The sequence below is a fragment of the Bos taurus genome, chromosome 1 (assembly GCF_002263795.3).
Source record: "Bos taurus isolate L1 Dominette 01449 registration number 42190680 breed Hereford chromosome 1, ARS-UCD2.0, whole genome shotgun sequence".
In the NCBI taxonomy this organism is placed as follows: domain Eukaryota; kingdom Metazoa; phylum Chordata; class Mammalia; order Artiodactyla; family Bovidae; genus Bos; species Bos taurus.
In genome coordinates, this window is record NC_037328.1 from 130533191 (window position 1) to 130559092 (window position 25902).

Here is a 25902-nt window from a genome sequence, read left to right on the forward strand (position 1 = left end):
TGTGAAATACCGGGCTGGATGAAGCACAGGCTGGAATCAGGATTGCCGGGGGGAATATCAGTGACCTCAGATACGCAGATGACACTACCTTTATGGCATAAAGTGAAGAGGAGCTAAAGAGCCTCTTGAAAGTGAAAGAGGAGAGTGAAAAAGTTGGCTTAAAACATTCAGAAAATGAAGATCATGGCATCTGGTCCTATCACCTCATGGGAAATAGATGGGGGAACAGTGGCAGACTTTTTTGGGGGGGCTCCAAATTCACTGCAGATGGTGACTGAAGCTATAAAATTAAAAGATGCTTGCTCCTTGGAAGAAAAGTTATGACCAACCTGGAAAACATATTAAAAAGAAGAGACATGACTTTGGCAGCAAAGGTCCGTCTAGTCAACACTATGGTTTTTCCAGTAGTCACGTATGGATGTGAGAGTTGGACTATAAAAAAAGCTGAGTGCCAAAGAATTGATGCTTTTGAACTGTGGTATTGGAGAAGACTCTTGAGAGTCCCTTAGGCTTCAAGGAGATCAAAACAGTCCATCCTAAAGGAGATCTGTCTGGGTGTTCATTGGAAGGACTGATGCTGAAGCTGAAACTCCAATACTTTGGCCACCTGATGTGAAGAACTGAGTCACTGGAAAAGACCCTAATGCTGGGAACGATTGAGGGCAGGAGGAGAAGCGGACGACAGAGGATGAGATGGTTGGATGGCATCACTGACTCAATGAACATGAGTTTGGGTAAACTCTGGGAATTGGCGATGGATAGGGATGCCTGTGGTGCGGCAGTCCATGGGATCACAAAGAGTCAGACACGACTGAGCAACTGAACTGAACTGATGTTTTTCTTTCTCTTAAAAGACTTATCAGGACTTTCATGGCAGTCCAGTGGTTGAGACTGCCTCCCAGTGCATAAGGTGTGTGTTCAATCCGTGATCGGGGAGCTAAGATCCTACATGCCTCTTGGCCAAAAACCAAAGCATAAAACAAGCAATATAGAAACAAATTCAATAAAGACTTAAAAATGGTCCACATCAAATAAAAAAAAAAAAACCTTTAAAAAGTTATCAGGCAACAGTATTTGTATAATTTGGTCATTCAAAATATGTGACTTTTTTTATAGGGCATTTTTTTTTTTAATGAGTCGTAGTAGGTTTGGAGAACGAAATGGCAACCCACTCCAGTGTTCCTGCCTGGAGAATCCCAGGGAAAGAGGAGCCTAGTGGGCTGCCATCTGTGGGGTCGCACAGACTCGGACACGACTTAAGCAACTTAGCAGCAGCAGTAGGTTTCCACTTATATACCCACACAGAGCTTTTGGCTCCCCAAACAGATTCTAGCAACAGTTTTAGTTCTGTTTCTTTAATCTTTGTGACCAGAAGACAAAAATAAGGGGAAAAAATTGTCAGGGCGGGAGAGTTACAGAAAGGATAAAGAAATAGAAGGAAGTCAGCAGTCAAAATGAAAGATTTGTTTGGTATTTGAGCCATAATCCTATCAAAGAGTCATCAGGACAATTTGGTTTTTGTCTTGATAGGTTTTTAAAAATTGAAGTATAGTTGATTTACAGTATTAACTTCAGGTGTGTAACATAGTGAATCAGTAGTTTTTACTGATTTAGTGATCAGTAAAAACAGATTTTACTCCATTAAAAGTTATTACAAGATAATTGTTATAATTCTCTCGCTGTACAGTGTATCCTTGTTGCTTATCTATTTTAGTAGATTTTTTAATGTCTGAGGGGAATTTGAATGTGAATGTGATAGTTGCTCAGTCATGCCTGACTCTTTGCAACCCCATGGATTGCAAAGTAGCCTGCCTGGCTCCTCTGTCCATGGAATTCTCCAGGCAAGAACACTGGAGTGGGTAGCCATTTCCTTCTCCATTGGATGTGAAGAGTAATAGTTTTATTTGAACTTTTAAAATTTTTCTAGGAGAGAGGGAGGGGAAAAAATTCTCCAAATTATTAATATTAACATTATTATAATATTTACATGCTATTCACTAATAAAATACATTAGATACTTTTCAAGCATTTAAATAAATTGAAAATTTACTCAAATCACTTTTTCACAAATATACTTACATTATACTATATAAGATATTTAAGGTCTTTTAAAAAGAATGCAAAGTATCTCACACACTTGATTTTAAAATTGATCATTGTACTTAAGAACCTGTTATTGATGTTAACATCATGAATTTAAATGTCATTTAAAAAATACCCGTTTCTGTTGTATTTTATGTTCTTTTCTTACCCATTGTTTTTATTTATTGTTAGGTTTTATTCTTTTTTTAATTTGGAGAGAGTTCCCTTCTCAGGGTAAATACATATGTAGAATCAGGGATACAAAAATTAGGAGTGTCTTTCAGAATATTTCTACTAGAATCAGTTACCTAGATGGACAGACTCCTTTTCATAGTTAGACCTTGTCCATTATACAAGGAACTACCTAAGTTATTGGCTCTTCCAGTCAGATATGTTTGATTTTGTTGTGACCCTGGTCATCGTTAAGGTGACAGTTAAATAAAAAACCCTAAATAAAAAGTTCAGTTAAATAAGAAACTTAAGGTCTGTTTGCTGCTGCTGCTGCTGCTGCTAAGTCACTTCAGTTGTGTCCGACTCTGTGCGACCCCATAGATGGCAGCCCACCAGGCTCCCCCGTCCCTGGGATTCTCCAGGCAAGAACACTGGAGTGGGTTGCCATTTCCTTCTCCAATGCATGAAAGTGAAAAGTGAAAGTGAAGTCGCTCAGTCGTGTCCGACTCTTAGTGACCCCATGGACTGCAGCCTACCAGTCTCCTCAGTCCATGGGATTTTCCAGACAAGAGTACTATTTAATTCACTGAAATTATAAGGCTTTTAATTTATTCATTAAGACCTATATATGTGTTCTGGAATTATGTAATTCCAGATATAATGTAAGTATCTGTGCTTATTTGCATCCTTTTTAGTCTAATTTTGTTAGAAACAAATCTGTTTTAATTTTAAGCATTATGTGTGTATAAAAATTCATATTAAAGCTTTTGGAAAAAAAGTCTGTTGTTCTGAAAACAAAGGAAATTATAAGAGGGCATTTCTTCACCCTATATCTTAACGTTGATCCTTTTCTGTCTTCTTGTACTTGTAGCGGGAAGAAGCAGAATGGGAAAACATAAATGTGCTGTTGATGATGCATGGCTTAAAGCCTTTATCTCTAGTCAAAAGAACAGATATGAAAGGTAATCAAATTATATTCTTGCTCCTTAAGATAAAAAGCTTCTTTTTTTAAAAAACATTTTCAATCTTAATGTTTTTCTTATCTTCATTTTTACTATGTGTATTACATTTCAAAAAATGTAGATCTCATCATTTTTGACAAACAGTCATCACAGACGATGAGGGAGAATTTAAAAACAATGATGGAGGAAACATCGCGTCAACAGAACATGATCCAGGAGCTCATAGAAACTAATAAACAGCTTAAGTAAGAAAATGGAAAAAAATCTGTTTTTAATTGTATGTGAACAAATGATATGCATTTAAAAAAATAACTCGCTTGAAAAGAATCTTGGAATTTAATTTTCCATTGATTAAATATAAAGTAAAAAATATTTTTAGTAGGTAAATCTTTTGGTAATAGCTTCGATATATACTGATACCCTATGTTTCCTTGTTGGTTTGTGTTATAGAAATTTTAAGAATGCAAAAAAATTTTAGAAAGTTGTTATGTTGGTAGATGGATATGTTGGTTGATATGATTTGTTACTATTACTAAGAGAAGGAATTGTATGTCTGTTACTAGAAATGAACTTCAGCAACAGCAAAGCCGAGCAGCAGATCAGGAACAACGAGCTAATGACTTGGAACAAATTATGGAGAGTGTGAAGTCCAAAATTGGTGAAATGGAGGATGAATCTGTAAATAGGGTTTGCCAGCAACAGAATAAAATAAAAGAACTTCAAAAGGAGCATAAAGTTTTACAGGTAATGAGTTAAACATTTTCTTACATGATAGTCTTAAAATACCTTGTCAATGTTACAGGTGACTTCCATGTTGCTTAATTCAGTGATCCTTATCTTCCTTTACCTATTATTGTCATTGTCTTGAAATTCTTTCTTTGCTGTTTCCAGAATATTTTCTCTTCTGGTTTTCCTCTAACCCCACTGGTTATTTTTTGATCCCTTTGCTGATTCTTCTCATTTTCCATGACTTATCCCTTCAGTTCAGTCGCTCAGTCGTGTCCGACTCTTTGCGACCCCATGAATCGCAGCATGCCAGGCCTCCCTGTCCATCACCAACTCTCGGAGTTCACTCAACCTCATCGTCCATCGAGTTGGTGATGCCATCCAGCCATCTCATCCTCTGTCGTCCCCTTCTCCTTCTGCCCCCAATCCCTCCCAGCATCAGAGTCTTTTCCAATGAGTCAATTCTTCGCATGAGGTGGCCAAAGTATTGGAGTTTCAGCTTCAGCATCAGTCCTTCCAATGAACACCCAGGACTGATCTCCTTCAGAATGGACTGGTTAGATCTCCTTGCAGTCCAAGGGACTCTCAAGAGTCTTCTCCAACACCACAGTTCAAAAGCATCAATTCTTCAGCACTCAGCTTTCTTCAGTCCAACTCTCACATCCATACATGACCACTGGAAAAACCATAGCCTTGACTAGATGGACCTTTGTTGGCAAAGTAATGTCTCTGCTTTTTGCCCTTCCAAAGAGTAAGGGTCTTTTAAGTTCATGGCTATAGTCACCATCTGCAGTGATTTTGGAGCCCCAAAAAATAAAGTCTGACTCTGTTTCCACTGTTTCCTCATCTATTTCCCATGAAATGATGGACCAGATGCCATGATCTTAGTTTTCTGAATGTCGAGCTTTAAACCAACTTTTTTACTCTCTTCTTTCACATTCATCAAGAGGCTCTTTAGTTCCTCTTTACTTTCTGCCGTAAGGGTGGTGTCATCTGCATATCTGAGGTTATTGATATTTCTCCCGGCACTCTTGATTCCAGCTTGTGCTTCATACAGCCTAGCGTTTCTCATGATGTACTCTGCATATGAGTTAAATAAGCACGGTGATAGTATACAGCATTGACGTACTCCTTTTCCTATTTGGAACCAGTCTGTTGTTCCATGTCCAGTTCTAACTGTTGCTTCCTGACCTGCATACAGATTTCTCAAGAGGCAGGTCAGGTGATCTGGTATTCCCATCTCTTTCAGAATTTTCCACAGTTTATTGTGATCCACACAGTCAAAGGCTTTAGCATAGTCAATAAAGTAGAAATAGATGTTTTTCTGGAACTCTCTTGCTTTTTTGATGATCCAACAGATGTTGGCAATTTGATCTCTGGTTACTCTGCCTTTTCTAAAACCAGCTTGAACACCTGGAAGTTCACAGTTCACGTATTGCTGAAGCCTGGCTTGGAGAATTTTGAGCATTACTTTACTAGCGTGTGAGATGAGTGCAATTGTGCGGTAGTTTGAGCATTCTTTGACATTGCCTTTCTTTGGGATTGGAATGAAAACTGACCTTTTCAAGTCCTCTGGCCACTGCTGAGTTTTCCAAGTTTGCTGGCATATTGAGTGCAGCACTTTCACAGCATCATCTTTCAGGATTTGAAATAGCTCAACTGGAATTCCATCACCTCCACTAGCTTTGTTCGTAGTGATGCTTTCTAAGGCCCACTTCACATTCCAGGATGTCTGGTTCTAGGTCAGTGATCACACCATCGTGATTTTCTGGGTTGTGCTCATCCCTTAAACCTTTCTTTTTCCTATAAATTCAAATGTCTTTGGTGATGCTCAATCTAAGTCATAGTACTTTTAAATCTGTGGCACAGGCTTCTTCCCTTAATTCCAGACTAACATCCTGCATCCTACTTGATATCTCTATTGGATGGATAATTAGGCATGTAGAACTTTTTAACATGTCCAAAACCATACCTGGATTTCCTCCCCAAACTTTTGTCTTTTAGTCTCCACTCTGGTCCAAGTCACTTTCATTTCTTTACTGTGTCTTTCTTGGTTTCCCTACTCCAAGCCTTGCCTTTTTCAATGTGCTCTCAACATTGTAGCACAGAACACTCTAACTTTGCGTTTTCTTTTTTTTTAAAGGGAAAAATCCAAAACTCTTTACCGTGATCTTACATGATTGTCCCTGTGTTACCTTCTGACTTCATCTCCTGTACCTTTTGCATATTCTATTCCAGTCACACTGACATTCTTGATTTTCTTTGAACATTTGCCTTGAACATTCTCACTTCAGGGACTTTGTATATTTTGTTCTTCCTTTTTCCCTTTACCATGCATGCTTTTTTTAGCTGCACGGTTTGTTTTCTCTCTGCTTACTCAAGTGTCACATCACTATCTCTCCGGGATTCCATTTTTGACCACTTCACTTACAATTGGCAGTCCTGTCCCCCACATATCATCTTGCCTTCCCTGCTTTGTTTTATCCATAATTCCTATCACCATCTAACATGCTGATATACTATACAATTTGTTTTGTTTGTATATCTCTGTGTTAGAATGCAAGCTCCGTGAGGGCTGATATTTTTGTCTGTTTTGTCTAGGGCTGAGAAAATGTCTGCTTTATTATTAGTATCAATAGATACTAATAGATATTAGTATCAATATCAATAGATATTTGAATTATTGATTTTTAGTTTTATGTTTATTGAAATAGCAATGTTATAACATTGAATAATTAATTCCTAATTTAAAAAACCTCTTTTAAAACTTGGGTGTTTATTGTAATTGAAAGAAAGAAATCTTTTGTAGGGAAAATCAATATTTAGTCGTATAAGACATTACAGATACTTAGAAACAGTATATCATTATAAGTGTTTTCTGTTGGCACAGCATTATGTGTACCTGTTGCATACAAGGTGTTTAGGCTGCCTAAAGGGACAGTACTCCTTAGGCAGGGTCTAGATGTCCCCTCAGTTTATGCTAGCAGCATTGGAAGGATGTGATAAGTTAAATTTCAGGGATCAGAGAGAAACAGCGGGAGATACTAAGAATTTCTGGTATGAAACTGCGGGCAGTGGTTTCTGCCCTCATTTAGGCTGCCAGCTTGGGGCCAGCAGTGCTGGACCTGTTGGTGTTCATAGCTCCAGAGAAGACACTATCATTCTTTGGCCAAGTCTGTTTCTGTTATTCATCAGTCAATAAGATCTAGCATTTGCATTTTTAGGTTTGCTTTGTTAGGTAGCATTCCTCATCAAAAGTATATTCTAAACTCTCTCTGTGGGGAGGGGGATTTTGGACATATTGCTCCATGCATTTGATTTTGACCATCATCTCAGATATAGGACATGTAGAAATATGAAGCTCTTTAGCTCAGGGGTCCCCAGTCTCTTGGATCTAATACCTGGTAAAAGGTGGAGCTGATGTAATAATAATAAAGTGCACAGTAAATATAATACACTTGAGTCATCCCAACCCCCACCTCTCCCATCTGTAGAAAGATTGTCTTCCACAGAATCAGTTGCTAGTGCCAAAAAAGCTGGGGACCGTTGCTTTAACTCATCAACTTACTGATGTGGGAAGCAGCCATCAGGTGGTACTGATAGAGGGCATTGAAGGCAGAGAGATCTGTGTGGGTTTTTTTTTTTTTAAGGAAGATACCTATTTTTTTTTCCTTACAGAGATTGATCTATAAATAATCACAAACTGAATTATTATAATGTAAGGCTTATGAGTTTACCAGGGTTTTAGGTAATTCAAAGAAAAATGCTTGACTATTCATTGATAAGGGGTGATTTGAATGGAGTGTCATGTATTTTCTGTCAAGTATTTCATCTGTCCTAAATGAATTATAGGCCATTTAACTTTTCACTTCAGGTTTCAGAGTTTTGTTATATAGCTTTTAAATGTGTACAGAGGAAGTCTCATGTTCCAGTCGGCCATGGAAAACAGACAGAATTAGGGTGGGGGCGTGAAAACTTGGTTTTGTGGCAGGGTGTGTGTGTGCTCAGTAGTGTCTGACTCTTTGCCACCCCATGGACTGTAGCATGCCAGGCTCCTCTGTCTGTGGAATTTTCTAGGCAGGAATACTGGAGCAGGTTGCCAGTGCCTACTCCAGGGGATCTTCTTGACCCAGGGATCGAACCCGTGTGTTTCTTGCATCTTTTGCATTGGGGATTGGATTCTTTACTGCTAGGCCACCTGGGAAGCCCTGGGGAAGGGTATCTATGCTAATTTGAACAATTGAAATTAGTTGCTTGCTTGTTTCTTAAGTATGTGAAGGGTACTTTTTATAGGATAATGACAGAAATTGGCAAAACCTCAAGGGCAATTCCCAAGGAATTGCTGCCCCTCATTGTTGCCTGATTTTTTGTACAATTCTATCACAGATTGGTCATATATTCTATTCTGTACTAGTTAATTTGTGCCTTCATGGGGAAGATGGAAGTGCTCCTGGGAAAGAATTATTTCACAGTTTGAGGCACATTTTTTGGGGGGCATACACTTGTTTCCGGTTTTAGAATGGTTTAGTGCTGCATATTTTGCAGTTGAGAGAAAGGAAGCATTGATTTTGTGTGTATGTGGCAAAGAGATCAAGGAAATTAACAGATGTTTGACAACAATACTTTGAAAGATTGCTATTGAGAGATTGCTGGGAAATGCAGAAACGAAAAGACAACATTTCTATGTTCTGCAGTGCAGTTTTCCTTTTTCTGTACTTAGACAACATGTGTTAGCATCTGTGGATATAGTTTTATATACTTTTCAATCCTCTAAAGATCAATGCAGAGTACATCATGTGAAATTCTGGACTTGATGAAGCAGAAGCTGGAATCAAGATTGCCAGGAAAAATATAAATAACCTCAGATATGCAGATGACACCACCCTTATGGCAGAAGGTGAAGAGGAACTAAAGAGCGTCTTGATGAAAGTGAAAGAGGAGAGTAAAAAAGTTGGTTTAAAACTCAGCATTAAAAAAATGAAGATCATGGCACCCAGTCTCATCACTTCATGGCAAATAGATGGGGAAACATGGAAACAGTGACAGCTTTATTTTCTTGGGCTCCAAAATCACTGTAGATGGTGACTGCAGCCATGAAATTAAAAGATGCTTGCTCCTTGGAAAAAAAGATATGACCAACCTAGACAGCATATTAAAAAGCAGAGACATTCCTTTGCCAACAAAGGTCAGTATAGTCAAAATTGTGGTTTCTTCAGTAGTCATGTATGGATGTGAGAGTTGGACTATAAAAAGAAAGCTGAGTGCTGAAGAATTGATGCTTTTGAACTGTGGTGTTGGAGAAGACTCTTGGACTGCAAGAAGATCCAACCAGTCCCTTGGACTGCAAGGGACCTAAAGGAAATCAGTCCTGAATATTCATTGGAAGGACTGGTGCTGAAGCTGAGCTCCAGTACTTTGGTCACCTGATGTGAAGAACTGACTCATTAGAAAAGACTTTGATGTTGGGAATAATTGAAGGCAGGAGGAGAAGGGGACGACAGAGGATGAGATGGTTGGATGGCATCACTGACTCAATGGACATGAGTTTGAGCAGGCTCTGGGAGTTGGTTATGGACAGGGAGGCCTGGTGTGCTGCAGTCCATGGGTCGCAAAGAATCAGACATGACTGAGCGACTGAACTGAAAGATCTAAGCAGATAATTTGTTTTAAATCAGTGTGATCAGTATCAGCATGTAGTCTCCCTCCTCTTTCTCCATAGGGAATATATGGATCAGAAAGCTGACCTTTGCTTTTCTTTTAGTGGTTACCTTAAAGATTAAAATATTCACTCTTAACTTCTCAAAATGTAATGTTACTTTGTACTTTCTACCTTATTCTATGACATTGGTAAAATTGTTTTATAATTATTACATTCTCCAACTTATATTATTGTTGTGTATTTCAATTCTGTATTTTTATTCTCTATACATTTATTTACTACTGACAGTTGAAATAGCAAAAAATATTTTTTCCTGTTGTTTAAACTTTTAATAAGCAGAGGAAAAAATTCTAGTTTTATACTGTCTGTCCTATTATGTATTGTTCCAGCCATCCAGGGTGGGCTTCCCAAGTGGCTCAGTGGTAAAGAATCCACCTGCTAATGCAGGAGATGCAAGAGACACCAGTTTTATCCCTGGGTCAGGAAGATCCCCTAATGGAGGAAATGGCAACCCACTCCAGTGTTCTTGCCTGGAAAATGCCATGGACAGAGGAGCCTGGAGGGCTACAGGCCGTGGGGTCACAAAGAGCTGGACACGATTGAGCGCACACCACCTCCTTTGGCAAACCACTCAGTGTAAAGCCACCAAGCTCTTCTGTATACCTCTCCACAAGTCCTTTAGCTTCAATTTCTTTTTTTACTTTTGTGTTGGATTTCTCTATCGACTTTAGCTTTCTGAAATACACAGGGAACCACGAGACAGAGTGTTTCTTAGGACCAAATGAGAAAATAGATCTACTGTTTATTAACATCAGCAAGATATTCCTAATGTATGATGGCCTTATAAGTAACTGACATCTAGGTAGGGAGGAAAGAGATAGAGGAAGGATGGCAGGGCTTATTAAAATTGTTATTGGGCCCTCTCCAGATTCTTGAACAGTAATACCTTATAAATATGAATATTGCTCCCACAAGATTCTTAAGCTTTTTAGTGAAAGGATAGCTTGCGCACAAGGGAAAAGGTGGAAAAGAGTGCCAAATTCTTGCGAACTTTCAGGGAAGTCCGGTTTTAGAAGGATTGTGAGTGAGGGGGCCACAGTGTGCCTGATTAGCTTGTGCTCAATTCTTGGATTGGTTGGCATCAAGTTGAAGTTTCAGGTATCATCAACCTTCCGATTTCAAATGTTCTGGTGTCTACATGCTTGCAGTCAGCAGATTTCATCTGAAGGGGGTCTTCCTCCTATAAAAACAACTTAGGAATGTGTGTCAGGCTTTTATATCTTTCAGGGAACTGGGAGTTCAATGATTCTGCTTTATGGCAGATTTATATGTACATACATCAGTGGAACAGAGATAATTTTTTATTCCTGTGGGTCTCTGGGTGTTACCTCTGAGGCCCAAGCCTTCAGGTACTTTTGTTCTACCAAGCCTGTCAAGGCCATTTTCTTGGTTCTTTTCTAAAATGGTATTCTTGTCGTCCTGTCTCAAAATCATTGTTCATCTTTCACTCAACATGCTTATTTTAAGATTCATGCATGTTGCTGGATGTATCAACAGATTATTATGTTGTGTGAATATACTGCAGTTTGTTGATTTGCCTGTTGATGGACATTAGGCTTGTTTCTACTTTCTGGCTAATACAAATAAAACTTTTACAAAATTTGTGTTATTCTGTGGCCTTATGCTTTCTTTTTCTCTTTGGTAGATACCTAAGACCAGAATTGCTAAGAGTAAGTGTATAGTTAACTTCTTAAGATGCTGCCTGTGACTTGTCTTCATTCTCTCAGTGTCTTTGAAGGAGCATAAGTACTTACTTTTGATGAAGTTCACCCTATCAGTTTTTTTTTTTTTTAATAGATTGTGTTTTTGATTTGTAAATAAAGACAACTTTTCATAATCCAAGGTTACAATATCCAGTTGTTCCACCACTATTTGTTTAAAAAAACTATCCTTTCTCCATTAGATTGCCTTTGTAAGTTTAGTGAGAATCAGTGTATGTGTGTGTCTATTTCTGGACTATCCTGCTACATTGATATATGTATCTTTCCTTACACCAGAACCACATTGCTTTGATTACTGTTAATCTGAAATTAGGCACTCTGATTCTTCTCCTTTTGTTCTTTTTCAGTATCATGTTGGCTGTTTAATTTTTAAAACATTTTGAAATTTACTAAAAAAAATTTATTGGAGTATAGTGGATTTACAATGTTGTGTTAGTTTCAGATGTACAGCAAAATAAATCATTTATATCTTACATGTATCTTTTTTTCAGATTCTTTTCCCTTATAGGTAATTGCAAAGTATTGAGTAGAGTTCCCTGTGCTATATAGAAGGTCCTTAATTAGTTATCTATTTTATATATAGTAGTGTGTATATTATCAATCTCAGTCTCCCAATTTATCCCTTCTTCCCACCCACTTCACTTCCCCCTTCCTGCTGCTGCTGCTAAGTCACTTCAGTCGTGTCCGACTCTGTGCATCCCCATAGATGGCAGCCCACCAGGCTCCGCCGTCCCTGGGATTCTCCAGGCAAGAACACTGGAGTGGGTTGCCATTTCCTTCTCCAATGCATGAAAGTGAAAAGTGAAAGTGAAGTCCTTCAGTTATGTCTGACTCTTAGCGACCCCATGGACTGCAGCCCACCAGGCTCCTCCGTCCATGGGATTTTCCAGGCAAGAGTATTGGAGTCGGGTGCCATTGCCTTCTCCACCACTACCCACGCCCCGCCCCCCCCCCCCCCGCCCCCCGCAGTAAATATATGTTTGTTTTCTACATCTGTGACTCTGTTTTGTAAATAAGTTCATTTGAACCTTTTTTGTTTCTAAATTCCACATATAAATGGTATGATATGATATTTATCTTTTTGTGGTCTGACTTACTTTACTCAGTATGATAATCTCTGGGTTGATCAATGTTGCTGCAAATGGCATTTTGTTTTTTTATGGCTGAGTAATATTCCATTGTATGTAAGTACCACATCTTCTTTATCCACTCCTTTGTCAGTGGACATTTAGGTTGCTTCCATGTCTTGGCTAGTGCTGCAATGAACACTGGGGTGCATGTATCTTTTTAAATTGTAGTATTCTCTGGATATATGCCCAAGAGTGGGATTGCTGGATCATATGATAGTTCTGTATTTTTTGAAGGAACCTTCATACTGTTCTCCGTAATGGTTGTACCAATGTGCATTCCCACCCATAGTGTAGAAAGGTTCCTTTTTCTCCACACCCTCTCTGGCTTTATTGTTTGTAGATTTGGTGATGATGGTCATTATGATTGGTATGAAATGTTATCTTATTGTAGTTTTGATTTGCATTTCTCTAATAAGTGATGTTAAGCATATTTTCATGTGCTTTTTGCTATCTGTATGTGTTTGGAGAAATGTCTATTTAGATCTTCATCTTCCACCCATTGTTTGATTGGGTTGTTTCTTTTTTTATATATTGAGCTTACATAAGCTATATGCTTTGTAAATTACTCCCTTCTTTGGTCGCTTGGTTTGCAAATACTTTAGCTCACATGATTTGTGGAATCTTGGTTCCCTAACCAGGGCTTGAACCTACACCTTTGGCTGTCTTTTGGTGTATGATTTCCTTTGCTGGGCAAAAGTTATTAAGTTTAATTAGGTCCAATTTGTTTATTTTTGTTTTTATTTTCATTACTCTAGGAGATGAATCAAAAAAGATACTTATGTGATTTATGTCAGAAAGTGTTCTGCCTTTGTTTTCCTCTAAGAGTTTTATAGCATCCGGCCTTACATTTAGATCGTTATTCCATTTCAAGTTTATTTTTGTGTATGGTGTTAGTTAGATCAAACCAGTCAGTCCTAAAGGAAATCAACCCTGAATACTCAGTGGAAGGACTGATGGTAAAACTGAAGTTCCAGTGCTTTGGCCACCTGATGCGAAGCGCCAACTCACTGGAAAAGACCCTAATGCTGGGAAAATTGAAGGCAAAAGGAGAAGAGGGCAGCAGAGGATAAGATGGTTAGATAGCATCACTGACTCAGTGGATATGAACTTGAGAAGAATCCCAGAGCTAGTGAAGGGCAGGAAACCCTGGTATGCTGCAGTCCATGGAGTAGCAAAGAATTGGACATAGCTTAGCAACTGAACAACAACAAATGGTGTTAGTGTTCTAATTTCATTTCTTTCCCTGAAAATGGATTTTTACCCTGAAATTTTAGCATGTCTTTTTTATGTGTTTATTTTTATTTATAATTTATTTATTTGGCTGTGCCGGGTCATAGTGGTGGCATGTGGGATCTAGTTCCCTGTCCAGGGATTGAACCTGGGCCCTGCATTGGGAGCACAGTGTCTTAACTGCTGGAATGGGAGGCCCCTAATTTCATTCTTTTGTATGTAGCAGTCCAGTTTTCCTATTACCATTTATTGAAAAGACTGTCTTTTCTCCCGTGTATATTTTTGCCTCCTTTGTCATAGATTAGGTGACCATAGGTGTATAGGTTTATCTCTGGACTTTCTATCCTGTCCCATGGATCTATATTTCTGTTTTTGTGCCAGTTCCATACTGTAAGTCAGGGAGCCTGATTTCTTCCAGCTCTGTTTTTCTTTCTCAAGATTGCTGTGGCTACTCAGGGTCTTTTATGTTTCCATATAAATTGTAAAAATTTTTGTTGTAAAAAAAATTGTAAAAATTTTTTGTTCTGTGAAGGATGCCATTGGTAATTTGATAGGTGTTGCATTGAATCTGTAGATTGCTTTGAATTGTATAGTCATTTTGACTATATTCTTTCAATCCAAAAACATAGTATATGTCTCCATCTGTGTCATCTTTGATTTCTTTCATCAGCATTTTATAGATTTCTGAGTATAGGTCTTTTGCCTCCTTAGGTAGGTTTATTCTTCAGTATTTTATTCTTTTTGATGCAGTAGTAAATGGAATCATTTGCTTAATTTCTCTGATTTTTTGTTGTTAGGGTATAGGAATGTAAGAAATTTCTGTGTGTTAATTTTGTATCCTGCAGCTTTATCACATTCATTGAGCTCTAGTAGATTTCTGGTAGCATCTTTAGGATTGTCTCTGTGTAGTATTACATCATTTGCAAACAATGATAGTTTTACTTCTCTTTCAGTTAGGTTTCCTTTTATTTCTTTTTCTTCTCAGAAAGCTGTAGCTAGAACTTTGAAAACTATGTGAATGAAAGTGGTGAGAGTAGACATCCTTTTCTTGTTCCTGATCTTAGAAAAACTAAGTTTTTCTCTCTTGAGATTGATGTTAACTATGGGTTTGTTGTATATGGCCTTTTATTATGTTGAGATAGTTTCCCTCTATGCCCACCTTCTGGAGAGTTTTTTTTGTTGTCATAAATGGGTGCTGAATTTTGTCAGAAGTTTTTTCTGCATCTACTGAGATGATCACGTTTTTATTCTTCAGTTTGTTAATGTGTTGTATCATATTGGTTTGCATATGTTTGCATCCCTGGGATAAATCTCACTTGATCGTGATGTATGATCTTTTTAACGTGTTGTTGGATTGACTTTGTTAGTATTTTGAGGATTTTTGCATCTGTGTTCATCAGTGATACTGGCCTGTAATTTTTTTTTTGGTGGTATATTGTCTAGTTTTGTTTTCAGGGTAATAGTGAAATGAGCTTCCTTCCTCTGCAGCTTTTGGAAGTTTCAGGAGGATAGATGTTCAGTCTTTTCTAAATGTTTGATAGATTTTGCCTGTGAAACCATCTGGTCCTGGACTTTTTTTTGTTATTGGAAGTTTTTAAATCAGTTTCAATTTCAGTACCTGTGGTTGGTCTGTTCATATTTTCTATTTCTTCCTGGTTCAGCCTTGAAAGTTTGTACCTTTCTAAGAGTTTTTGCATTTCTTCCAGATAGTCCATTTTATCGGCATATAATTTCTTGTAGTAATTTCTTATGATCCTTTGTAATTCTGTGCTATCAGTTGTAACTTCTTTTTCATTTCTAATTTTATTGATTTGAGCTTTCCTCTCACCCCCCTTTTTATGATGAGTCTAGCTAAAGGCTTATCAACTTTATCTTTTCAAAGAACCAGCTTTTACCGCCAATGATCTTTTCTATTGCTTTCTTCATCTCTAATTCCTTTATTTCCGCTCTGATCTTTATGACTTCTTTCCTTCTACCAACTTTGGGTTTTGTTTGTTCTTTCTTTAGTCGCCTTAGGTCTAAGGTTAGGGTTTTTTTTTAAATAATTTTATTTATTTATTTTTGGTTGCATTGGGTCTTCATTGCTGCATGTGGGCTTTCTCTATTTGTGGCAAGCGGGGACTGTTCTTCATTGTGATACATGGGCTTTAGGCACATGGGCTTCAATAGCTGCAGCATGTTTCTCAATAGTTGTGGCTTGTGGGTTCTAGAGTATGGGCTCAGTAATTGTGGTGCATGGACTTGGTTGCTCTGTAGCATGTGGAATCTTCCTGGACCAGGGATCAAATCTGTGTCCCCTGCATTGGCAAGTGGATTCTTATCCAGTGTACCACCAGGGAAGTGCCTGTTTGTTTGTTTATTTTTGGTTGTACTTGGTCTTCCTTGCTGCAGGTGGGCTTTCTCTAGTTATGGCAAGCGGGGGCTACTCTTCTTTATGGTGCACGGGCTTCTCATGTGGTGGTTTCTGTTGTGGAGCACAGGCTCTAGGCGCATGGGCTTCAGTAGTTGCAGCAAGTGGGCTCAGTAGTTGTGACTCGCAGGCCCTATGTGCTCAGTAGTTGTCGTGCACAGGCTTAGTTTCTCCACAGCATGTGGAATCTTCCCAGACTAGGGATCAAACCCATGTCCCCTGCATTGGCAGGCAGGTTCTCATCCACTGTACCACCAAGGAAGTCCAGGTTAGGTTGTGTGAGACTTTTCTTGTTTCTTGAGGTGAGGTGAGATTGATTTGCTACAGTACAATCTATTGTATTTGTGTGTTTTACAGTTGTTGTTGTTGTTGCTGTTTTACCTGTAATTGATAGAATGTTGTGGTCGGAAAAGATGCTCGATATGATTTCAGTTTTCTTAAATTACTGAGGCTTAATTTATGGTCCAAGATGTGATCAATGCTGGAGAATGTTCCATATGTGCTTGAAGGAAGTATATTCTGCTTTCAGATGGAATGCCCTATAAATATAAAAATATAAAGTTCATTTGGTCTGATGTATCATTTACAGTTTATATTTCCTTATTGATTTTCTGTCTGGATGATCTATCCATTGGTATAACTGGAGTGTTCAACTCCCCCACCATTACTGTGTTACTATTGATTTCCCTTTTTATGGCTATTAATATTTGCCTTAAATATTGAGGTGCTCTTATGTTTGGTGCATATATATTTACAATTCTTAAATTTTCTTATTGGATTGATCCCTTGATCATTATGTAGTGTCCTTTCTTATCTGTGTTGGCTATTTGAGATTCTTTACATTTCCATATGAATTTTCTAATTCTGTTGTTGATTTCTACAGAGAAAGCCTGATGAGATTTTATTGTATATGTATTTCCATTTGGGGAGAATTAGCATCTTAACAATACTGAATGTTCTGATCCATGAATGTGATATCTCTCCATTTGTTTAGGTTTTTCCTTAACTTTTTTCAACAGTGTTTAATAATTTGAGGTGCACTGATTTTCCACATGTTTCATCAGTTTTATCTCTTAAGTATTTAATATTTTTGATGGTATTGCAAATATTTGTATTTTCTGTTTCAGTTTCTCATTATTCATTGCTGGTTGATTTTTTTCCCCTCTTTTTTTATTGTGGTAAATTATTTCCCTAACATAAAATTTACCATTTTGAAGTGTAAAATTCAGTGGCTTTTAATACATTAACATTGTTGTACAACAATTCTCACCATCTGCAGAATTTTTTCATCTTCGCAACTAAAACTCTATACTGGCTAAATAGTAACTGCCCATTCCTCACTCCCTGCAGCTCCTGGCAGCCATCATTCTACTTTCTGTGTCTATTGATTTGACTACTCTGGGTACCTCATGTAAGTGAAGTCTTATAGTATTTATCCTTTTGTGACTGCTTATTTTATTTAGCATAATGTGTTCAAGATTCATCCATGTTGTGGCATGTGTCAGAATTTTCTTTAAGTCTGGATCCTCAGCAATGGCCACAGGACTGGAAGAGGTCAGTTTTCATTCCAATCCCAAAGAAAGGCAATGCCAAAGAATGCTCAAACTACTGCACAATCGCACTCATCTCACACGCTAGCAAAATAATGCTCAAAATTCTCCAAGCCCGGCTTCAACAGTTACATGAACTGTGAACTTCCAAATGTTCAAACTGGATTTAGAGAACACAGAGGAATCAGAGATCAAATTGCCAACATCCATTGGCTCATCGAAAAAGCAAGAGAGTTCCAGAAAAACATCTACTTCTGCTTTATTGACTGCACCAAAGCCTTTGACTGGGTGGATCACAACAAACTGGAAAATTCTGAAAGAGATGGGAATACCTTACCTGCCTCCTGAGAAATCTGTATGCAGGTCAAGAAGCAACAGTCAGAACTGGACATGGAACAACAGACTGGTTCCAAATCGGGAAAGGAGTACATCAAGGTTGTATATGGTCACCCTGCTTATTTAACTTACATGCAGAGTATATCATGTGAAATGCTGGACTGGATGAAGCACAAGCTGGAATCAAGATTGCCAGGAGAAATATCAATAACCTCAGATACGCAGATGACACCACCCTTATGGCAGAAGGCAAAGAGGAACTAAAGAGCCTCTTGATGAAAGTGAAAGAGAAGAGTGAAAAAGTTGGTTTAAAACTCAGCATTCAGAAAACTAAGATCATGGCATCCAGTCCTATCACTTCATGGCAAATAGATGGGGAAACAGTGGAAACTGCCAGGGTCTAGCCCCGGCTGATCCAGGGTATTCAAAGGAGAGACGGCGTAGGCGACCTATTTATTTAAATATTTATCAAAGATATAAAGAATAATAGGATGAGGATGGCTCAGTGAGGAAATTCAGTGGAGAAAAGCGGCTGAAATAAGGATAGCTCAGTAGGAAAATTCAGTGAAGAAAAGAGGCTGAGTAGCTTGGTTTACGCAGGAGACCAATAAAACTTAAAGACAAGAAGTTTGCACCACTTACGTAGGCCGCAGGCGTCCTTCCATTCTCTGGAAGGAGAGGAGACACTGAGGCCTCCCTGGTCGGATCTTAGAAGCCCAGGCATAATTAGCAAGCATGGCAGGTTCCGCGCTCCAGATGGAGACTCAGCCAGAATTTGGGAGAGAGAGAGAGACATGGGGAGACCAAGTTTCGGTGAACAAGGCCTGCACTTTATTTTCCAAAGTAGTTTTTATACCTTAAGTTATGCATAGAGGATAATGGGGAAAGGGGTAGAGTCATGCAGTAAGCCAGGCTTTCTTCCTGCAAACTTATCATATGCAAAAGTTTAGGTGATTTACATCATCTTCTGTCCCGGAGGCCTGTTAACATTTTAAGAAACTTATTTTTCTCTAAAGGTGATTATTCTAAAGTCAGGCGCCAGCCTCCAAAAAGCACTGGATAGAGTTGCATTCCTATAGGGCAAAGGTGAGGTGGGCTCCATCAAGAAAAAAATTAACTCAAGGGTCCAAGGTTACAAACATTGAGGCTACTACTTACATTTCTATAAACCCATTATATCTATCAATACACTGCCAAGGACACAGTAGGTAAGGGGTATGGAGACTTAGCAGCAAACATTGGCCCAATAAGTGAAAAACCCTTCACCGATACAATTTCTAATCAATCTTTTAACTACTCAAAGGACTCTGTGTTTAGACAGTTTAGAACATCTCCTGCCTCTCATAGTTGGGAGGCTCTAAACAATCACATGTGGCCGGAAAAACCTATTCAGGCAGGCTAGAGGATTTCCAAAGGAGTTTGTAGGTTGAAACACTGTCACACCCAGGAATTATTAACTGGAGCTGTAAGCTAACTCTTTTTTCAGAGAGAGGTAGTGGGGGACAGCCCCGCGTAAAGTCAGAGGTGTAGGTGAAAGCACAAAGCAGAAAGTAGGCAGACTCTGGTTTTGGGGGTAGATGCTCGAGAATTTCCAGGGGGACTCCTGAGGCTCAATCCCGCCTTTGCGTATGCCGAGCCTCCTTCCTCATGACCTTTGCCACAGGAGGAGTTCCTCACGCTGGCTCCTGGCAGTGATAGACTTCCAGTTGAGCTATTCCAGACCCTGAAAGATCATGCTGTGAAGGTGCTGCCCTCAATATGCAATATGCCGGCTCCCGGCAGGAAACAGTGACAGACTTTATATTTTTGGGCTCCAAAATCACTGCAGATGGTGGTGACTGCACCATGAAATTAAAAGACACTTGCTCCTTGGAAGAAAAGTTATGACCAACCTAGACAGCATATTAAAAAGAAGAGGCATTACTTTGCCAACAAAGGTCCATCTAGTCAAAGCTATTGTTTTTCCAGTAGTCATGTATGGATGTGAGAGTTGGACTATAAAGAAAGCTGAATGCCGAAGAATTGATGCTTTTGAAGTGTAATGTTGGAGAAGACTCTTGAGAGTCCCTTGGACTGCAAGGAGATCCAATCAGTCCATCCTAAAGGAGATCAGTCCTGAATGTTCATTGGAAGGCCTGATGCTGAAGCTGAAACTCTAATACTTTGGCCACCTGATGCAAAGAACTGAGTCATTGGAAAAGACCCTGATGCTGGGAAAGATTGAAGGCAGGAGGAGAAGGGGATGACAGAGGATGAGATGGTTGGATGGCATCACCAACTCAATGGACATGAGTTTGAGTGAACTCTGGGAGTTGGTGATGGACAGGAAGGCCTGGCGTACTGCCGTCCATGGGGTCACTAAGAGTTGGACACAGCTGAGCAACTGAACTGAATATTCTATTGTATGTACAGTTGACTCTGTAGAACATGGTTTGAACTGTGTGTGTCCACTTATGTGCAGATTTTTTTCAGTAGTGAATACTTCTGAACTCCATAATCACTGTTGAATCCATCGATGCAGAGGAACCTTAGATACTGAGAGCCCCCTATAAGTTATATGTGAATTTTTGAGGGTACTGATTGTTGGCATCCTTAACCCCCACATTATTCAAGGACCACCTCTATATGCCATATTTTGTTTATTCATGGTTATTCATTCTAACACTGTTCATCACTAGACACTTGGGTTGTTTCCATCTTTTGGTTTTTGTGAATAATACTACTGTTTATATAGACATACAAATATCTGTTCCAGTCCCTGCTTTCATTTCATTTTGGTGTGTACCCAGAAGGGGATTGTTGGATTGTATTGTGGCACTAGTGGTAAAGAACCCATCTGCCAATGCAGGAGACTTAAGGGATGTGGGTTTGATCTCTCAGTCAGGAAGATCCCCTGGAGGGAGGGCATGGCAACCCACTCCGGTATCGCCTTGAGAATCCCCATGGACAGAGGAGCCTAGCGGGCTACAGTCTATAGGGTCACAAAGAGTCTGACATGACTGAAGTGACTTGGCACATGCATGGTAATTTTATGTTTCATTTTTTGAGTAACTGCCATACTCTTTTCCATAGTGGCTGTACCATTTACATTCCCACCAGCAATGCACAAGATTTCCAGTTTCTCTACATTCTTAGCCACACTTGTTTTCTATTTTTGTTTTTATTTATTTATTTATTTATTTTTTGTTTTGTTTTGTTTTTATTAGTAGTAGCCATCCTAATGGGTGTGAAATGGTTTCTCATTGTGGTTTTAATTTGCATTTCCCTGATGGTTAGTGATGTTAAGCATCTTTTCATGTGCTTATTGGCCGTTTGTGTATCTCTTTTTAAAGAAACGTCTATTCAAGTCCTTTGCCCATTTTAAAATCAGACTTACGTTTTTGTTGAGTTGTAGGAGTTATTTATTCTGAGTATTGACTCCTTATCAGAAGTAAAAGTTTGTTTGGGTTTTGTTCAGGTTTTCCTGTGAGATGGTGCAGCAAAACCTGAACGAACTTTTTGGCCAGTCCAATGTTATTTGCAAATATTTTTTCTCATTTTGTGAGTTGGCATTTTATTCTAGTGTTTTTCAATGCACAAAAGTTTGAATTCTAATAAAGTCAAATTTATATATTTTTTATTTTGTTGCTTATGCTTTTGATGTCATAACCAAGAAATGGTTGTCAAATCCAATGTCATGAAGCTTTTGCCTTATGTTTTCTTCTAAGAGTTTTATAGTTTTAGCTCTTACCTTTAGAAGTTTGATCCATTTTAAATTAACTTTTGTATGTGCTATAGGTAAGCATCCAGCTTCATTTTTTACATGTATACACCTAGTTTTCCCAACATTATTTGTTGAACAGAGCCTGTTCTTTTCCGATTGAATGATCTTGGCATGCTTGTTGAAAATAATTTGACTGTGGATATGCAGTATTGCTTCTGAGGTATTCATCCTACTCCATTAGTCTCTATGTCTTTAATGCCAGTACCACACTGTTTTGATCACGTTGGCTTTGTAGTCACCTTTGAAATCAGGAAATGTGAGAGCTTTAACAAGATTGATTTGGCTATGTGGGATCTCCTGAGGGTATGAACTTTAGGATGACTCCCAGCAAATTGATTCAGTACAAACATACTTTTCATTATAGGTTATTACAAGATTTTGAATATAGTTCCCTGCGATATACAGTAGAACCTCGGTGTGTATCTATTTTATATATAGTGGTCTGTATCTGCTAGTCCCAAACTCCCAATTTATTCCTCACCCCCTACCCCTTTGGTAACCATTGGTTTGTTTTCTCTCTTTGAGTCTGTTTCCATTTTTAAAATAAGTCCATTTATATACTATTTTAGATTCCACATATAAGTGATATCACACTATATTTGTCTTTTATGACTTTGCTTCTTTTAGTGTGATAACTTCCGGGTCCAATCGTGTTGTTGGTAGATGACATTATTTAATTCTTTTGTAAGTCTGAGTAGTATTCGATTGTGTGTGTGTGTGTGTGTATATATCTATATATCTATATATATATATCATAATCCATTTGTCTGTTGATGAACATATGTTGTTTCCATTTCTATTTCTGCAAAAATGTCATTGGGATTTTGATAGAGATTGCATTAAATCTGTAGACCACTTTGTATAGTATTGACATCTTAACAATATTAAGTCTTCCAGTCTGTGAACACAGGATATTTTCCTAGTAATTTCTGTCTTCCGTTTCCTTCAACAACTTGTATAATATTCAGTGTATAATTCTTTTGCCTTCTTGCTTTATTCTTTTTTTTATTGTTTTTGATACTACTATACGTGGAATTGTTTTCTTGATTTTCTTTTTAAATTGTTCATTGTTAGTGTATAGACATAAAATTGATTTTTTGCATTGACTTTGTATTCTGGTGCTTTCTGAATTCATTTATTCTAATGGGTTTTTGGGGGTTTTTTTGGTGGACTCCTTAAGGTTTTCTGTGTTTTAGATCATATCATCTGCAAAGAGATAATTTTACTTCTTCCTTTCCAATTTGAATGCCTTTTATTTCTTCTTCATGCTTAATTGCTCTGGCTAGGACTTCCAGTACTATATAGAACAGAAATGGTGAGTGCAATTATCTTTGCATGGTTCCTGATCTTAGAGGAAAGGTTTTCAGTCTTTTAATGTTGAATATGATGTTTTCATAGAATATGATGTTTTCATAGATGGCTTTTGTTATGTTGAAGTAGTTTCCTTCTATTCCTAGTTCGAGTGTTTTTATCATGAAAAGGCATTGAACTTTGTCAAATGCTTTCTCTGCATTGGTTGAGATTATCATGTGTTTTTTTTTTTTTTTTTCTCCTTTTATTTTGTTAATGTAGTGCATTACATTTTTTTTTTTTTTCCATATGTTGAACCATTCCTGCATTCCAGGAATAATCCTACTTGGTAATGGTGTATAATCCTTTTAATATGCTGCTTAGAATTTGGTTTGCTAAACTCAGTTTGTTGCATTTTTGCATCATTGTTTAAATGATGGGTTATCGGTTTGTGGTTCTCTTTTGCTTGTGTTGTCTGGTTTGGGTACTAGGGTAATGCTAACCTCATAGAATGTCTTAGGAGAGATACAAGTGATTCTTTTATATCATGCAACTTTGAAAAATTCAGTCATTCTAGTTTTAAGTCACCTGACTATAGATCTCCTGCCTGGCTCAGGGTGGGGCTGAGGCAGAGAATAAATTTTGGGTGTAGCTGGTGGTTACTGAGAGATGGTGTGGTACCCAGAAGCTTAGTCTTCTTTTTTCCCCTGAGTGTCTCTAAGTCTGTGCAAACTTCACACTATGGGTAGGAAAACATGTGCTTAGATGTGCACCTCTTCTGAAAGTAGTGTCTTAATATTGTGCAGATAGATGGGGATAGGGCTTCTCACTGAACTTTTTATAAAAAGTGTATTAATAATGATGATGCTGCTGATAATGACCTTTCAAAGGACCTAGAGGGATAGAAGCCATTGTTGTTCATTTGTTTAGTTGTGTCTGACTCTTTGCAACCCCATGGACTGCAGCATGCCAGGCTTCCTTGTCCTTTACCATCTTCTGGAGCTTGCTCAAACTCATATCCACTGAGTTGGTGATGCCATCCAACCATCTCGTCCTCTGTCGTCTCCTTCTCCTCCTGCCTTCAGTCTTTCCTAGCATCAGAGTCTTTTAGGAAAACCAGGCCAGTGGTATTTCACTGAAGACAAAAGAGAGTATTCAGGATTTACATTCCCTTGCATAAATCTTGGGTGTATATATTATTTCTTAACAAATTCCTGATTATGCTGAGTGTGCAGTCTCCCACATTACATGAATGCCTAAGTTAATTAAACCATATGAAATCCTGAATTATCATTGATCATTTAAGAATCGTAATTTTAATTCTTGGTTCTTTGCAGGATCTTTAATATTGGCCCCTTCCTGATTATCATTTTCATCTAAACCTGTATATAAACTTAGTTTTACAAAGATTGAGTTCTTTTACTTATTATGTATCCTTAAATGCATGCGAGTATAAACAATATTTTCCCCATTTTATGCTGATTTTACTTGTTACAGTTTTTGCATTTATGATGTATCATTGTTCCTGGACCTTGTACCCATTTAAAAACAGCCTCCCTACTGAAGTTCTTGAATAAGACAGCTTCATAGAAATTGTGAGGATAGCTTTTTGTACAATATTGTGAGAACAGCATGTCTTAGATGTACATATTGTAATTTATTTTTTGAAAAATTTCTTACAGGCAAAATGTGAACATTATAAGATAAAACGAAAGGAGCAACAAGAGACTATTGCTGCCTTGCAGAAGGATATCTATAGATTAACACAGGAAGAAGAAGAACGCATTATCACTCAAAATAGAGTGTTTTCTTATCTCTGCAAAAGAGTTCCTCATACCGTCTTGGATAAACAGTAATGTTTGCTACATAAATTGATATGTAGCTAGACTCTTCATTTTTTCAAAAATAGATTTCATCTTGGGTATGGTTTTCTCTCTTAAACTGGTGGAATCTTCCTCTTCCTCTTCTCTGCCCTTTTTGTTTGTTTTAATGTCATTAACTTGTTGAAGAAAATGATTGGTTTTCCTGGAGAGGTACATGCTAGATTTGTCTATTTGCTTCCTTATGTCGTTTAATTTATTCTTCTGTCTCCTGTGTTCCCTCTAAACTGGAAGTTAAATCTAAATTCAGATACAAGTATTTTTGGTGACATACTTCATAGGTGATAATTTATTCTTCTAATAATAACATATATGTTTAGTAGAGCTTCTCTCAGGGATGCTAAGATTGTTCAGGGGTTTAAATAGCAACAATCTGATCCTTCTCCTATAAAATTTCCCATTCTCTTCTCATCTGATGGTTTCTCTCATTTATCTTGTTTGCAATTCTGCTATCCCTTATTTTCTTTTTTTCTTGCTGGAGTTCTTCCATTAAGAAAAAGCACCTTTCCTATTGAGTAGGGACTGTCTGGTTTCCCTGTATGGTTTGTTACAGGGAAGGTAAAAGCGGTGCTCAGTTCCTTCAGTTTAATTCTTATTTTTTAGAGTAAGCAGTTAATGATCAGTTGTAATAGTCTAGTTGGGAAATAACGCAGATCTAAAAAGAAAGAAGAGATGCTGCAGAGATGGACAGGAATTGTCTATACCGATTGACTGTAGATGTTGAAAGAAGGAGAGAAGTCAAAGATAGCCAGATTTCAAGCTAGATTTGGGGAAAGGGACAGGAGGAGGATGGATTTATCTATGAACATGTACTTAGACATCTTCTGTCAGCCACATAGAGATATCATGCCTATTGTTGTTTAGTTGCTAAGTTGTGTCTGACTCTTTGCCGCCCAATGGCCCTCCAGTTTCCTCTGTCCATGGGATTTCTT

The 25902-nt window shown here is 38.1% G+C and overlaps 1 protein-coding gene across 14 annotated transcripts in view; it reads left to right on the top strand.

The window, feature by feature from the left end:
• The window catches only part of CEP70 (centrosomal protein 70), an 86381-nt gene that overhangs the window by 14383 nt on the left and 46096 nt on the right, over positions 1-25902 (top strand). For all 14 annotated transcript variants that reach the window (XM_059889020.1, XM_059889025.1, XM_059889028.1 and 11 more), the window contains 4 exons: positions 3125-3215; positions 3337-3460; positions 3779-3959; positions 24773-24942. In XM_059889020.1, coding sequence (XP_059745003.1) covers positions 3125-3215; positions 3337-3460; positions 3779-3959; positions 24773-24942 — 566 coding nt within the window. The remainder of the gene's footprint in view (positions 1-3124; positions 3216-3336; positions 3461-3778; positions 3960-24772; positions 24943-25902) is intronic.